Source organism: Tursiops truncatus, chromosome 17 (assembly GCF_011762595.2).
Source record: "Tursiops truncatus isolate mTurTru1 chromosome 17, mTurTru1.mat.Y, whole genome shotgun sequence".
Classification (NCBI taxonomy): Eukaryota; Metazoa; Chordata; class Mammalia; order Artiodactyla; family Delphinidae; genus Tursiops; species Tursiops truncatus.
In genome coordinates this window covers 2400783-2417214 of record NC_047050.1, presented here as the reverse complement: position 1 = coordinate 2417214, position 16432 = coordinate 2400783, and the positions used below count along the sequence as shown (strand labels likewise).

At 44.9% G+C, this 16432-nt stretch overlaps 1 protein-coding gene across 1 annotated transcript in view; it reads left to right on the top strand.

Moving 5' to 3' along the window:
• Positions 1-16432, top strand: part of ST18 (ST18 C2H2C-type zinc finger transcription factor) — a 64687-nt gene that overhangs the window by 42103 nt on the left and 6152 nt on the right. The window contains exons 11-16 of the mRNA XM_033843267.1: positions 2482-2544; positions 3289-3357; positions 7237-7299; positions 7401-7481; positions 8401-8622; positions 14140-14228. Of these exons, the coding sequence (XP_033699158.1) occupies positions 2482-2544; positions 3289-3357; positions 7237-7299; positions 7401-7481; positions 8401-8622; positions 14140-14228 (587 nt within the window). The remainder of the gene's footprint in view (positions 1-2481; positions 2545-3288; positions 3358-7236; positions 7300-7400; positions 7482-8400; positions 8623-14139; positions 14229-16432) is intronic.

The window sequence follows — 16432 nt, the reverse complement described above, 5'->3', positions numbered from 1 at the left end:
TACCAGAGCTGCACGTCCCCAAGCACAGTGCCCTCCGGGAGGTGCCGTGGCGCAGCCGTGTCAAGGCTGCCACGGGCCTGCGAGTCGAGTTTCTAAAATCTTTGGATGCGTTTTGTGTCTGCATATTATCTCAGATATCTTCCAAAAGGGCTAATGTTTATCCTTTGAAGGTAGATTTTGGAAATTTCCAGTCATTCCAAGCTAAATGAAATGTAAAGAACTGATAATTAACCTGCATCACATTTTAGACAGAAAAATAAAGTGTGATCATTTTGTAATGGGCACTTCTCATGGGTGCAGAGAGAAAGGGCTCCAAAAAGATGGTGAACAATTTTTGGAATATAATCACGAATTCCTAGGAAATTGACTCTCTAGGGGCCTCGTGGTTTTCCGCTCCTTTCGGAACAGGGGAGCGCTTGGGTGGGTACCACGTACTTCTACACACCTGTGGCACACACCGGTTCTGTAAATGTCTCACTGCTTTACAGTTTCACCCTGTCCTTATTATGCTTTGTTTTATGTTTCTAAGAGATAAATGCACCTTAATTGCTTACCAGAAACTGTTCCGCTAAAATAGGACTTTTTGATGTCATTGATCAACATGAATTTGCTTAGAGTTTGAGCACCGCTTACTGAGGGAACTAGCTAGTTTCCTTTCTGTAAGTTGTGATACTCTCATTTGCAAATCTTCCCAGAATACATCACCCAACTGGGATCTGCACATGTTATTGTACAAGATTTCTCATTGAAGATCTGTAAATTAAACCAGCCGTCAGGATCCAAAACAGGACCTTTTCCCACCACCTCGCCCCCTTCAATCTTGGCTTTATTCCTTGACCTCTTTATACCACAAAGCTGAAACAAAATAGCCACTATTTAAGTGCACACTTTATCATTATACTTCCTAAGTAATTTATAACTGTCTGGTTTATAAAATCATTGGCACTTTGCCTCTCCTGGCAGTGTTAATAGGCATAATTTAAAAATAGAAATAAAAGTTAAAGTAAAATAAAATAAATGCAAAGCTATTTTGGCACACCAGGTGGCGATGTATTTCCAAAGTAGGAATTCGCAGGGCACTGTGACCCATCTCTCGCGCTCTGAATATTCCAGCTGTGTAATTATCAGAAAAGATTTTTTTCTCTGTTTAGCGGGTGAGTGGCACTTGCAAGATAACTCAGCTCAGGTGTTAGTCGTTATTCTTTTTTTCTTTACTTGTTTACATATATTTGTAGCTTCCGCATTTTCCTTTCTGATGTTGCATCTAGGAAAGTGGTGGGCAAAGAGCTGGCTGGTTCAGCTCGGATCCAGCTCCGGAAATCAAGCATCTCTCTGAGAGATGAAGACGTTCTAACTCTTACGGTTTCTTTAGAGTACCTGAGAATGATTGGAAAGTAGCTCACAGGGAAAAGAAATACTGAGAAGGTGACGTTTCAGAAATCTTGGATGTCATCAGTCTATCCCCAAATGCCCCTTTAAAGAGGCAGAGTCTGCGTTCCACGCGTGGGTGAGCCTTCACGTTAGGCAGGGTGCCGAAAACATCAGAAAGCACGAGTGACGTAGCTGATGTCCCTGATTATTGACACAAAGACCACCGAGTGGGCTGGGGTCAATCTGCTTACCTCACACCAGCGACTTTCAAGCAGCGTCAGAGGGAAATAAAGGGCTCCAAAACCAAGGAATCTGTTAACTCTGGCAGCAAAACTGCTCAGGATAACTATCCACTTGCATTATTTTTAAAACACACATAAGATGCGCAGAACGTGACCGGCTTCTGAGATAAATGAAGTGCCCGGGACAGACTCCGGTCCTGGGCAGGCAGCCCGGAGAGCCTACCGCTTAGGTGGTTAATTCCTCATCGTCTTTGCTGGGTTCAAAACTTTGGATGAAACTGATCACAGGCTTTCTTAACTAAACTTCGTAACTATTTCTGTACTATCAGCAGCTGTCCCATCTAAAATGTCAGTTTACATTTTAGCCATATGTAGTATTCTCAAAGATCTTCTTTTTCAGGTGTTTTCTAACATGCTTATGAAGTTACTATGTTATCTTTTTCTTTAAAAAAAGTCACAAAAATTTCTTTCTGACATCTGTGATATAATTGGTACCTAAGAGCTGCTATCACGGTGAAGCATGGGTTTTTTATATTTATGTTTTATAACTCATATTTTCAAAGAAATAGAACACCACTGACTGTCGATTGACTCACATCCATTGCCAGGACACGTATTTTAGCATCACTGTCCTCCATCGTCTGAATCAGAGAGCTGATGTGATCCTGGAAACTAATAACTCAGGATCATGGCAGTTCCCTCTTGTCTCGTCTGCTGGTCCTTATATAATCTACATCTTTAGTTCATTAGCTTCTTCACGTCCCATATGTGTTAACTGGTCTTGAAAAGAGAAGCTACCTCATACCCAGTCAGAGCAAGTGCATCCGTGAAGGCACCTGACCCTGATTCTATGTTTTTATTGACCCAGCTGTCCAACGCCAGGATGCGACGGGAGCGGGCACGTCACAGGCAACTATGCATCTCATCGCAGGTAGCTCCCCACCCTCTCACTTAGGCGTTCCGCATCTGTCCTCCGTAAGGACTCACCCTCACCCTCTCTAGAAAGATATTATCTCGATCAGGAGTTGGAGACTGAGTTAGTTGGGGTTTTGGTTCGTTTCGTTTTTCAGAAATAAAGCTAAGTCTTCAGTCTTTTTACTGATATTGTAAAGAAAGTGTACTTCCCTGGTCAGTAACGGTTTTCTGATCCTATGATCCAGGCTACAGCCAGAAGTTAGAGTTCATGTCAGGCTCGGGTATTGTCTAGCTTTAGGGCTCAAGTGAAACCCAGGGAGGACAGCAGTGACCTGAACTGACCTTTTACGCTGTGGAAGGCTTCAGTAAAGGGTTTGAGGGACAGTAGTGCAGAGGCTGTGCTCGGCCCTTCCTCCCACCTGTGTCACCCATGTGATTCGCTGTCCCTCTGGACAGGGCCTTAACTTCTGAGCACCATCCCTCGGGATGCAGAGGGAGGGTTCTCTGGGTCAGTCATCACTGGAGCCGGGGGTCTCGCTGGGCTAAAGCCCCTGGTTTGGTAAATAGCAAACCAGAGTCTGTGACAAGTAGTCAAGGTGCCCAAAGCCCGGACTCACTAGAGCAGCAAAGCCGGGTTCAGACTTTGTCCCAAACCCCGTCGGTGGATTGAACATGTGTTCACCAGCTCAGGCTGCCCCCAAGTCGGGCCTGCGTGTGTCAGCGCGTGTGTCTCTGTTTTTGCTTTCTCCTCCCTCTTCAGTGTTTCTGGATGTCCTTTGGCAGATAAGACTCTGAAATCCCTCATGGCGGCCAATTCTCAGGAACTCAAGTAAGTGTCTGGCCAGGGTGGCCCTAACCAGGGGCAGACGACACCTGAGTAAATTACGACCACGAGCTCTCTCACCAAAAGCTCAAACAGCTAAAACCAAATCGCTGGAATTTAGTTTAGTTAATTAGCTGGACTTGGAAGGTTTGTATTTTACAATGTTTTTAAAAGCAATGGTGTTGGCCTTCCCTGGTGGCACAGCGGTTGGGAGTCTGCCTGCCGATGCAGGGAATGCAGGTTCGAGCCCCGGTCCGGGAAGATCCCACATGCCGCGGAGCGGCTGGGCCCGTGAGCCATGGCCACTGAGCCTGCGTGTCCGGAGCCTGTGCTCCGCAACGGGAGAGGCCACAACAGTGAGAGGCCCGCGTACAGAAAAAAAAAAAAAAAATGTTAAAAGCAATGATGTTGAACACCTACGACACCTTTTCTCTGTTACCTTCAGAATGTGTATACTAATCAGACCTAGGAGGGTACGGCCAGCATTTTCATCATCTGACTTTAGGAAAACTGCACAGTACTTTACCTTGTGGGCATTTTGAATTATACGACAGCCTTTCACTTTTGGGGGCAACATACAATTCTGGCTCATTTTCACCTTGTCTACAGGATCTCAAAGTCACACGTATATTAACTTTCGTTGATTGATTTGATTTTTCCTACTATTATCTTCTGTTATCCCAAACTTCTCACTTGTTATTTTCATGTGTTGTTATAATACTTGTAGACTAATAAAAAGTTATAATCCACTATTTACCCTTTAAAAATATAAGGCATACATTTAGAAAAGATGAAGAATAACATTAATCAAAATTAGAAAAATGCATTTGCACATAATATTTTAGGAAAAACCAGTGTTACTAAGTCTAGTGATAAAGTAATATTTGTGTAAATAGTAGAATTAACACTTGGTGTCTAAATTACAGGTAAAATTTCAGAGAATATATCTTTTTAATATTTTGCTAGTATTTCCATTTTTTAACTTGTTTAAAATTTATCTAAAAATTATCTGGAAAACGTTTATGAAACAAGATGTGATATTAAACAGGTATAAAAATTCAGAATTTTAGTACCATGAATAGTAAGGACAACTCTAAAATATACAAAGTGAGTGTACAATTGATTGTGTCAGTGTAGGTTCTAGGAATCATTTTCTTGGCTACCATTTTTCTAGATTGAAATGGCAGGACGTGAAGTGGAGACTTATTAGCAGATTGAAAGGAGAGAAGGGCTGGGCATACTCACTCAGTCTTACTCAATTGCTCTGAACTTCTATATTGCCGTATCTTAAAAATAGCTATCAATTCTCCTAAGTATTTTCTCTAAACATTATTTCTAGAAGAAAATGTTGATAATACATTGAAAACATGTGGATTGAGTGGTTCTATAGCAATGTTCAGTACTTACCTGCTTTATACAGTCACCTAATAAGTAACATCTTTGTGGTTTTTTCTGTACAGAAAGAAAAGGGGACATTTCATTGACCTCTTGTTTGGATATTCAGGGAGAATTTCAAAACAAGGTTTTTTTGGCATAGACTTTTCCAGAATTGCAATGTGCTAGTAAACCACTATTTTACTAAGAATATTAATAGCATCTGAGCCTTTCTTCAGTATAGAATATGTATTAAATCTCTAAATGTTTGATTAGAGAATCATTGCAGGGTTCTCTGGTTAGCTCGAGGAGACATATGCAGGTTGCATATTTCCTTCGAGAAAAGCATTCACTCCCTATGTTCCGCCTCAAGATTGAATATAGAAGAATTTCTGTGAAAGTTCAGTGGGTTAGAGTTTAAGGAAAGGAATAATGTTCACATTCTTCTTTGGATTATTATCTTTCTCAAACTCTTGTTTGAGTAGAAATCTGAACCCGGGTGGGCATACAAGTGAAATAATAACAATGACCTTGTCTACAAGAACTTTCGGGAAAGCAAACATTTTACGACAGCCTCTGCGTTTTATTTTTTTATAAATTTATTTATTTATTTTATTTATACTTTTTTACTTTTGGTTGTGTTGGGTCTTTGTTGCTGCGTGTGAGCTTTCTCTAGTTGCGGCGAGTGGGGGCTATCCTTCGTTGCGGTGCGTGGGCTTCTCATCGCGGTGGCCTCTCATTGCAGAGCACGGGCTCTAGGCACGCAGCCTTCAGTAGTTGTGGCGTGCGGGCTCAGTAGTTGTGGCTTATGGGCTCTAGAGTGCAGACTCAGTAGTTGTAGCTCGCCACCTCAGTAGTTGTGGCTCGCTGCCTCAGTAGTTGTGGCTCACGGGCTCTAGAGCACAGGCTCAGTAGTTGTGGCACACGGGCTTAGTTGCCCCACGGCATGTGGGATTTTCCCAGACCAGGGATCGAACCCGTGTCCCCTGCATTGGCAGGCAGACTCTTAACCACTGTGCCACCGGGGAAGCCCACCTCTACATTTGTATTAGTATCTGGCATTTTTTAAGGCAACAAAAGAGTGAGATCTCTGTATATTTTTGCATTCAAGTGTATTTTAAACCCTGTTCCTAATTAGCATTCTAAGTAAAATTGGAATCTCCTTCCACCTTCACTCCCCTGACTCCAAATTTAACGGTTGACTGTCAGTCAGAGTTATTGGTAGAGTTTCCACAAGACTTCTTAAGGTGGACCCTGAGGCAGAACAGGCAGGTGCAAGTGTCCTAGGTTCTTTGGCAGGTGCATTAATCCACCAGGTGTCGGTTGTCCCATCCACCACTGTTGTCCATCTGAATGTAAGGGATTATCATGGTGTTGGAGCAAATCAAAGGAAATAAATTACACACAGAAACAATTTGGAAACTCTTTTTTCTTAAGCAAAAGATAAGAACTTTGCATGATGTAGACAGAAGCCCAGCAGTAAGTTGTGGGTTGAATTTCAGATTCCTTCCAAAATAAGGTTTAACAACAGGGACCTATTGTGTAGCACAGGGAACTATACTCGAGACTTGTAATAACCCATAAGGGAAAAGAATCGGAAAAATTTTATGTATATATATATATATATATATATATATATAACTGAATCACTCTGCTGTACACCTGAAACTAACACAACATTGGAAATCAACTACACTTCAATTAAAAATATAAGGCTTAAAAAGAAGGAAAAAAGAATGGAGGGTTACAATGAATACGGTGTCTTCCAAGCATTGGACAGTAGTTAACACATCTTAATATTTCCTTTAAAAATGGATACTTAGGGCTTCCCTGGTGGCGCAGTGGTTGAGAGTCCGCCTGCCGATGCAGGGGACACGGGTTCGTGGCCCGGTCCGGGAAGATCCCACATGCCGTGGAGCGGCTAGGCCCGTGTGCCATGGCTGCTGAGCCTGCGCGTCCAGAGCCTGTGCTCTGCAACAGGAGAGGCCACAACAGTGAGAGGCCCGCGTACAGCAAAAAAAAAAAAAAAAAAAAGAATCCGCCTGCCAATGCAGGGGACACGGGTTCGAGCCCTGGTCCAGGAAGATCCTACATGCCGCGGAGCAACTAAGCCCGTGTGCCACAACTACTGAGCCTGCCCACTAGAGCCTGCGAGCCACAACTACTGAGCCCACGTGCCGCAACTACTGAAGCCCGTGCACCTAGAGCCCGTGCTCCGCAACAAGAGAAGCCACTGCAATGAGAAGCCCGCGCACCGCAATGAAGAGTAGACCCCGCTCGCCACAACTAGAGAAAGCCCACGTGCAGCAACGAAGATCCAACACAGTCAAAAATAAATAAATTAAAAATAAATTTATTTTTTTAAAAAAGGATTCTTAGCCAAAAACCAGTTCTGTACAAGCAAAGAGTCCCACAAATCAGCTCATTCTGTTTGACTGCTTGTCTCTGTGTGATTTGTTGTGACCCCCTACCACTCCTACGCGGCCCCAGCTCCGCTCTCGTGTCTTCCAGGTGTCCCACTCCAGGCTGTGACGGTTCGGGGCACGTGACCGGAAACTATGCCTCCCACCGAAGGTAAGACTGACCCCATGCCCGAGATGGAAGTCAGGGCGGTGGCAGCCGCGCCCGTGAGATCACATGCTTCTGTTTTGTTCTTTGTTGGGTCCGTATTTCAGCCTGTCCGGCTGCCCTCGTGCCAGGAAAGGTGGTGTCAAGGTGACCCCTACGAAGGAAGAAAAAGAAGACCCTGAACTCAAGTAAGTGTGACAGCTGAGGCGGCGGCATCAGGGCAGAGGCCACTTGTGGGACAAACGGGGGGACTTCGGTTGGGAGGCAACTGCGTGTCTTGCTCATCACGAGGCCCTGGGAGCAGCATGGGAGCTCGGAGGCTGCAGAACACCTCGCCCTCCCCAGTGGTGCTCACACGGGTCTCCGATGGTGCAAAGGAAAGCAGGACTTGGTCCTTGCCCAGCGGTTTTAAAGGAAAGCAGCCTCGTGGACGTGCCCTGGTGTGACACACATGGCTGCGGGCTCCCCTGAAACTTAAGGCGCAATTTTATCTAAAGCGAACTCCCTCCTCTGAGATACATGCTTCAGGTCTTGGGTGACAGATGCAGATACAGGTGCAGAAATGTACAGAGGCTTGCTCGACAACGTGCAATATTTAGACATTTGGAAATCAGAACTCCCGTTCTCTGAGCCAGGGACTGTGATGAGGGAGCGCCAGTTGACACGTTAGACCCTTGGTCTTTGTTTGGAGGCAACGTAACCTGTAACCAAGGGCTTCCCTGGCTGTTTCTGGAGCTGAGAAGTGTGGCCACACACTTGACTCCACTCCTTCTAAACTGGTGGCAAGTCCCCTGAGCTCTAGAAGTCATTCTCCGCCCCTCTAAAGTGGGGTAACAGCGTCTCTGCCCACCAGGTGAGCAGTGAGGCTCACGTGAGATAATGCATGACGGTTGCTTAGCTGGGAGCCTGAGGGCCATCCCTGCTGCCAGCACTGCTGTCTCCCTGGTTGGAAGACATCTGGTAGACGCTGTCATTTCCCCACGTGCCCCCCGTGTGGTCTGCTCTCACCGCCACCTCCTCCTTCGCTCGCATCAGTGCCTCGCCTCAGTAAGTCACCTGGCTTATCTCGTCTCTCCCAGCTGCTAACGACTGTCTGTGTCTCTCCAGATGCCCTGTGATCGGGTGTGACGGCCAAGGTCACATATCAGGTAAATACACATCCCACCGCACGGCTTCTGGCTGTCCCCTGGCCGCCAAGAGACAGAAGGAGAACCCTCTCAATGGGGCCCCCCTCTCCTGGAAGCTGAACAAACAGGAACTTCCCCACTGCCCGCTGCCCGGCTGCAATGGGCTGGGCCACGTGAACAACGTGTTTGTCACCCACAGGAGGTAAGCTTTGCTTCTTTTTTTTTTTTTTTTTTGCAGTACGCAGGCCTCTCACTGTCGTGGCCTCTCCCGTTGCGGAGCACAGGCTCTGGACGCGCAGGCTCAGCGGCCATGGCTCACGGGCCCAGCCGCTCCGTGGCATGTGGGATCTTCCCGGACCGGGGCACGAACCCGTGTCCCCTGCATCGGCAGGCGGACTCCCAACCACTGCGCCACCAGGGAGGCCCCGCTTTGCTTCTTAATGTGTGGTTGCTGTGATTGTTTGTTACCTGGATTGTCCGGGGCGGGGGGAGAGACCCCCTCAAGGTCATTAATCATAGCACTCATAGTAATGAGTCTTGCCAGTTAGATATTGGACCAGTTTGAAGGATGGAAGATGTTATTTTCTCTATTTCTGAAATTCACTGCACGATTTTCCACCACTTGTGAAACCGTGCTTGTGGTTTTTTAATTCTAAAATATTGCTTGTGCTGCTGTTTTTAATGGTTCTGTCAGTGGTTCACTTCAGTCCCAAGTGGCGATAGCTCCTCCCTTCTGTCGTGTGGTCGTGAACGTTCACTTTACGTGTTTACGTCATGCCCTTCTGCTCGCCACCCGGCTCCATCTCAGGCCAGATGGTAGTTATGTTGCAGCTGGGAAGCTGTGAGTCATCCCAGCGGCCAGAAAGAAAGGACACAGCGATTACTAAGTACACGGAGGACAAGAGAGATTGAGAAAACTCTTTTAGCTTCACAAGGACTCAGCTCCTTCATCATCGAGCGGCATGTATGTCAACCAGGCTCTTTGTCAGGAGCACTGATCTTAAACCAGGCTTTTGTCCACATTCTCCATCAAGGAGAGGAGCTGGCGGAATTCCCTGGCGGTCCAGTGCTTAGGACCCCGCGCTTTCACTGCCAAGGGTGCAGTTTCGATCCCTGGTCAGGGAACTAAGATCCCACGGGCCAAGCGGCACGGCCAAAATACAAACTAAGGAGCGGGGCTGGAAGGTTCACTGCACACGTCTCTGGTCGTGGGGCTGTGGCGCACGATACAGATTTAGGATCTAACAAAGCTTTGCGAGTCCTGAAGCTCTGCTTATGGGCAGGATGCCCGCAGAGCAAAGCTGGTTCCGGTTTCGAGGTGCACACCGACGGTGTCAGGAGATGAAGTTTTCCAAGAGCTACACCTGCTTATGGAGGAAACCTGATCTCTTCAGGTGGTTTATTTTTTGACGGTTCTCAGATGCCTGATCACGTTCACAACAGTGCACGTTGTTTTCTTCTGGGTCTGTACCATCGTTTCCCATCCAGGAAGGACAGTCACACGTCAAGTGAGCCTCGTAGCTGCACAGCAGCTGTGCTTTCTCACCGTGGACCCTGTCATATCCATGTTGACATCGATAATGAAATATTAATGCTGGATTGTGGCGAGTGCATCCCTCAGTTAGAACACAGATTTCTCTTGAAAAATCCTGGAGTGGTTTTACGTGATGACGCCAGGCCTGGTGAGGATGTAGAGCTGCAGGGACCCTCAGAGCTGTAAGTGGAAGAGGGATTGGTAGAACCATGTCAGGAAGCTGATGCCTCAGATGTAAGGGAGCTGGTGAGGGTGCCCTGCTGTCCAGCCGCCAGGCGTCCAGGCTCAGTCCCAGAGGCTCTCCTGCACCCGGAGATGGAGACGGACGTGTGCCAGGAGGTCGGCTTCCCAGCGCCAGGCTGGAGACCGCCTGCCCGCCACCTTGGCCCCTGCAGCGCAGGGCACAGGAGTGGCTCCACCTGCAGGGCCTCGGATCCGTGTGGATGCAAAGGCACCGCAGGCGGACTTGGAGCAGGTGTTGAGTGGGACAGAGCGCTGAGGGCTACGTGTGGTGGGATTCTGTCCCACAAAGTGAAAAAACGTGTAGCAAAATCACGTTTTAAAAAACTAGGTGATCTTTCATCTGCAGTTGGAGTTACTGGCTGTCTCTGCGGGACAGGGGACAGCTGTTGCTACGGGGCAGGTGAACCTTCAAAGCGCGTTCTGTGTTTGAAGGTAAATTCAAGGTATGCCCCTCAAGGGTATTCTTTCAACTGCAAGTACACGTTGTATGTGTCTGTGTACATACTATTTATTTCATAATAAGAAAAGAAAATTATGAGTTCAAAAATATGGGCTGCAGTATTAATGCAGAGATACTATGTTCTAGGAGAAGAAAAACAGTTAAGAATTTAGACAGATGAATAATTCAGATTTCACTGTTTTTCACTCTTGCTACTCAAAGGATTTAAGAGCCCAAATGTAACCTGGGGTTTTCTCTTCGGGGTGGAATGCTTTTCTTTACTATGTGTAGGATTTAAACAAATAAGGTAATAAAATACCTGGCTTATTGCCTGGTACAGAGTAGGTGTTCAGCACAGACTATTTCCTTTCCCTTTTGTACAATTATATGAATATATGTGTAGCTATGCGATAATTCATTAAAGTAGGAATGACATGCTGGGATCACACGTACTGACCTACGTTACACCTTTATCTGTCCTGTTCTCAGCCCTGACGTCCTGACTTGTTCTGTTCTCTTTCCCGTCACTGCCGAGGGCCAACTGCTATTCCAGGCTGCTCTGTCCCAGCAGACAGCCTGTTCTAAGTTCCTCACGTGACTTATCCCTTTAAACCCTTACAAACCCTGTAAGCTACAGGGACTGCGGTGGCCCTCAGTTGACAGAAGAATCAGAGCACAGGGAAGTTCAGGGATTGCCCCCCTCCTGCACAGCTCACAGCATCGGGGCCCCAGAGCCCCTCTCCCGAGCTGGGTGCCAGCCCATCCCTGGTGTTTCCTGGATCCTCCCGACGACGAGGCACTCGTGCAGACTTTCCTCAGCCGTCCTCTAAAGCAAGGTCTGTAACTTTTCCCATTTAAGATTCAGCAAAATGGGAATAATTACAAAACTTACCTTAGAGGATGGCTGAGAACAATTACCTGTGCATTACATCAGCATTTTGTTTACATACTAATTACTTTAAAACCTTTCTTTAAGACTTCATGTTACAGACTTCCACTTTGAAAGAATAGCAACTGAGAAGACAAATGGTATTATGTTAAATACACATCATTATGGATGTCTGCAGCTTTAAAACCAGAAGTCCTGTGACTAATAGAACTCGTTTCGTGCCACGCCATAACTGTAATTTTATTGAGGTTTCCTAACATATTATAAACAATGGTGTCCACCACACAGATTTGTCACCTGCCGTTTTACTGTAACAGGGCAGATGAAGATACAGTTTTAAATTGCCTTCCCCTGCGGATTCCCTGGTGGCGCAGTGGTTAAGACTCCACCTGCCAATGCAGGGGACACGGGTTCGAGCCCTGGTCCGGGAAGATCCCACATGCCGCGGAGCAACAAAGCCCGTGCGCCACAACTACTGAGCCTGCACTCTAGAGCCCGCGAGCCACAACTACTGAGCCCGTGAGCCACAGTTACTGAAGCCCCCGTGCCTAGAGCTCGTGCTCCGCAACAAGAGAAGCCACCGCAATGAGAAGCCTGCGCACCGCAACGAAGAGTAGCCCCCACTCACTGCAACTAGAGAAAGCCTGCGTGCAGCAAGAAAGACCCAATGCAGCCAAAAATATATATATAAATGAATAAATTTTAAAAATAAATAAATTTTGAAAAACAATTTTTTAAAAATCTTTTAAAAAAAAATTGCCTTTCCCTTCCTTCATAGAATTGTGAATTTGGTCCAGGCCGTATAAAGCATGTTTCTCCTGCCTTACGATACGGAGCCTGAACCCCAAAGGCGACGCCCAGCCAACCTCCCTGTTTTCCTGAGCGGCAAGACCGAGCCTTGTGGAGGATGTGGCATCCTCAGAAGGAAAAGGGACATTAAAAATATTTTCTTGCCCCAGTTTTCTTAAATTTAGGATTTGTTTTATATCCCGGAAGATATAACCACATTGGGAGGTACGAAACATCCAGTGGCATTTTTTTAGACCAAAGCCTCCCTCCCATCACTTAACTGTACTTGGTTCTAACGCACATGGTTGTGGAGTTTCACTAGCATTCCACACGGCTGTCCGCCCTGGACGCTCACCCTGTGTTGTCTAAACAGTGCAGACCCTTGACGGGAGAGACAGAAGTTCTTGGGAAGTATTAACATCCATCTTGTTACAAACCTCCCACAGGTGACTTTTAAAATCCAGTTTACCAGCCAACCATTACTCCTGTTTGTAACCATTTGTCAGAACACAATATGTGACAGAAGACAAGACAGACTTGTCCAAACTTTCCAGGAAAAAAAAAAGATAATGTAGCTTATAAAGGCCACTCTTTTTAGTGAGCAGCTTCCAAAATAGAAAAGTCAGGTTCAAAGTTCAGTTTGTGCTTTTCCATTATTTTCTTTTCCTGTGTAAAATATTTCATAATTTATCAAACCTTGGCAACCCACAGAGCCTTCTTTTTATATGTAGTATTACATATCTATTATTGTTTTATTTCATAAAATCTTAATATAGAACAATTTTAAATTCTTAAAAAAAATTCATTCTGCAAACATTTATTAAGGGCTTTGTTTCAGAAATACTCTCCTTTCACTCTGCCAAGTGTTCCAATCTTTGGATGGAAAATGATTGTTTCATGCATGAACTGTAAACAAATTTCTCTGGGAAAAAATATTTTCAATGGCTAATTATCATTTTTAATTCTATTTAAAAATGGTATCTCCAAAAATATAACCAAATGACAAAAGAATTAATGGCTGCATAGAGCAACGAAATCATCTCATCATGTGCTACAGGAAACAAGTATCGTTCAATGTTGTCATTATCATTTTGGTGTAATTTAAACAAAACAGATGACATTATAGGAAGGACGCAGGTGTGAAGGGTGTGGATCTCCAGGAAAAGCGTATAAAGAGCCTGCCGGGCAGCGCACTGCGTGGGCAGTGAGGCTGCTTAAATACACCTACAGCCCTGCCTTTTCTGTTCCTTTCAGGTGGAGATTCTTTAATGAAAAATGATGTTTACAAGTTAAAGAATAAATTCGAAACTTTCCCCTACCCAAACTGGATTTGCCATGAAGCGGGGGGGAGGGATATTATTGGGGGCTTGTATCAATTTGAGTCATTCTGTAAAGATCAAATGACAGTGTGTATAAAGACAGGAAGAGCTAGGTTTATTATTCATGGCATTTCTGACTAATCTGGAACAAATCTTATGCAAAATGTATACATACAGTTTTACATTTACAGTGAATAAAATAACCACTACTAAAAAAAGGCCCTTACATGAATGCAAAGTAGTAACATTTTAACAAAATTAATTCAGTGATAATTATCAACAGTAGCTATTTGTATTTTGATTTGAGAAAAAAACACAAAACACTTTATTTGAGGGCCTTTTGCTTTTGTTTTAATAGATATTGTTACTTTCTGCACAGAGACTGCAGATTGTAATGTAATGAGTAGGCAGGCAAAGACTTAAAGAGGAAGTAGCGAGTACAAAATTTTAATTTTTGTAAGAAGTAATATGTGTTTCACATATCGGTATGATTTCTCTTTTCACAGCTTATCTGGATGTCCTCTCAACGCACAAGCCATCAAGAAGGGCAAGGTCTCTGAGGAACTAATGACCATCAAGGTCAAAGCATCTGGAGGTAAGAGGGCAGGGCGGGGCGGCCACCCCCGAGGTCTGGACCCTGGTCTCCGGCGGGTCCTGTGTCTAAACCATCCTCCGTGCGGGAAGTGCTATTTCACTAGGCAAGAAGGAAGCTTTCCTCAAATTTGAACTAAACTATAACTTTCTCTAAAGAACAATCTCTTGGGTTTTTTTCCTTACTTTTTTTTTTTCTTCATTGCAAGTGACATGGGGGTGACTAGTTGGTTTGGAAATGGCTCTGATATATCAGAGTTCCATCACTTTCATCATAGGGACCAAGAGCTATTTCAAAGGACAGGCCAGAGTCCTGGTGTGAACTCGTTGGTCACCTGTAGGTGAGGAAGAGGGCTTGTTTGCTGGAATGTATTAGGTCATGGGGGCTAGAGTTCCTGATGACGATGTTAAAATGCTGAAATAGGTATATTTGTATACTGTGTGATGTTTTCAGAGAATAGCCTAGTGACCTTGTTGTGACCTCTAGTGGCGTCTAGTGACATACAGCACAGAGAGTGGAGCTCGGTGAGCTATTTCAAAATGTGTGGAGATTTAAGTGAAATCCAAAACTTAAATAAAAGATACAACTAAGGAATACTTTAGCCATCTTGGAGAAAAAGAAGGTACAAACCTTCTCTTTCAGGTATCGATTTAAAATGTTTGGCAGTATTACGTTATGGCGGTAAAATTTCCATATTTGATTTTTCATAGGGATGATGAGAGAGGGGAACATGCTGCACCTGTCACCCTTGGGGTCAGATTCACAGGTGATGTGATTAGGGCAGTTAGCAGAGCATGGCGACATGTGACAAAGGGTGCTTGAAGAATAAAGTTTCCTGGGAATACTCAGGCTTGTGAACACAAGTGGTATCATGAGAAGATGACTTAGGTCACAAGAAAAGAGAGTCAAATTCGGAATTAGCCGCCTTCAGATGTGCGTGTTGACTGGTGTGTTATTTTTCCAGAAACTTGTAGGTTGAAAGATCAGTCTAGAGCAGGACAATTTTTTTTTTAATACATAAAAAGGAATATAAACACAGCATGACAAACAGGTATGTAATGTTCTTTTGCTACTGGACAAAATGCCTTTCTGCTCTCATTTATGCTCAGGTCTTCAGAGAACAGAGTTCAGAGAAAATTCTGTCTTCTAGTTCTCAGAAAAATATCTAAGATTTTGGAGTTGTGCAGAACCCACCCCAACTCTACTGATTTTTCAGTTGGAATTTTAATTGCTGTGATAAAATAAAAGTGTAAATGTGGTGTTGCAGATGCTAATTGTTTTAAAAGTCAAGCTGATTTAATTAATTTCGTGGTGTCCGTGTCTTAGGTTTACCTTACTTTTTAAGAAGGATCTCCAGCAGAGAAAACCAAGCAATGAGACTTTTGATGAATTAGGGTGCACTGGCTGAACTTTTGTGCTTCAGTCCTGAAAATGATAGTTTTTTGTATGAGCCTGCACGTGTGTGTGTGTGTGTGTGTGTGTGTGTGTGCGCGCTCCTGGTATAAGCCCTCTATCAAATTTCAAGTTTGGAGCACCTATGTTTGAATCCTTAAATTCTGCTCTACCCTCAGAATGGTATTTTTGTGGAGAATCCAAATGGTTTAATTTAGCATCTCTATCTCTATTTCTCTACATGCCTTCCTAGCGTCAACCCCCAACCACAGTTAATATACACAGTGGCTGAGCTGAGGTCTATATTGGATCTTCCTGTGTCCCTCTGATTCTTGAGTACTTTTCTTGAGTTCTCACCAGCATTATCTCAGGCGTGTGTTGTTTCCTTCGAAGACCATCCTGACGCATTTGGGAAACAAAGGCAAAACAATTACTTTACTTTGGGGATTTTATCTGATAGCGTCTTTAGCACATGGGGAGAACCAAGCTGGGGACTGTGACCTGTTGTTACTTTATTTCTCTGAAAGCATCACTCCATCTTTTAAATCCATGTGTGACTCTTAAAAAGGGTGGCTTGTTTCCAGGTTGTGCTTCCATGAAGAACATACCACGTGCACCTTACACATCCTGCTGCTGTAGGTTTGTCTCAGGTGTGTGCCTAGGAATGGCGTTGCTGGGCTGTGGGGCATGTGAGGTCCGCCTTCAGTAGGTGATGAACCGTGCTCCAGAGCAGCGACCCAGGAAGGTACCAGAGCCTAGAGCTGTTTCGCACAGATTGTCGGCTCTGCTCACGCATCGGTCTCACTAAATCTAAG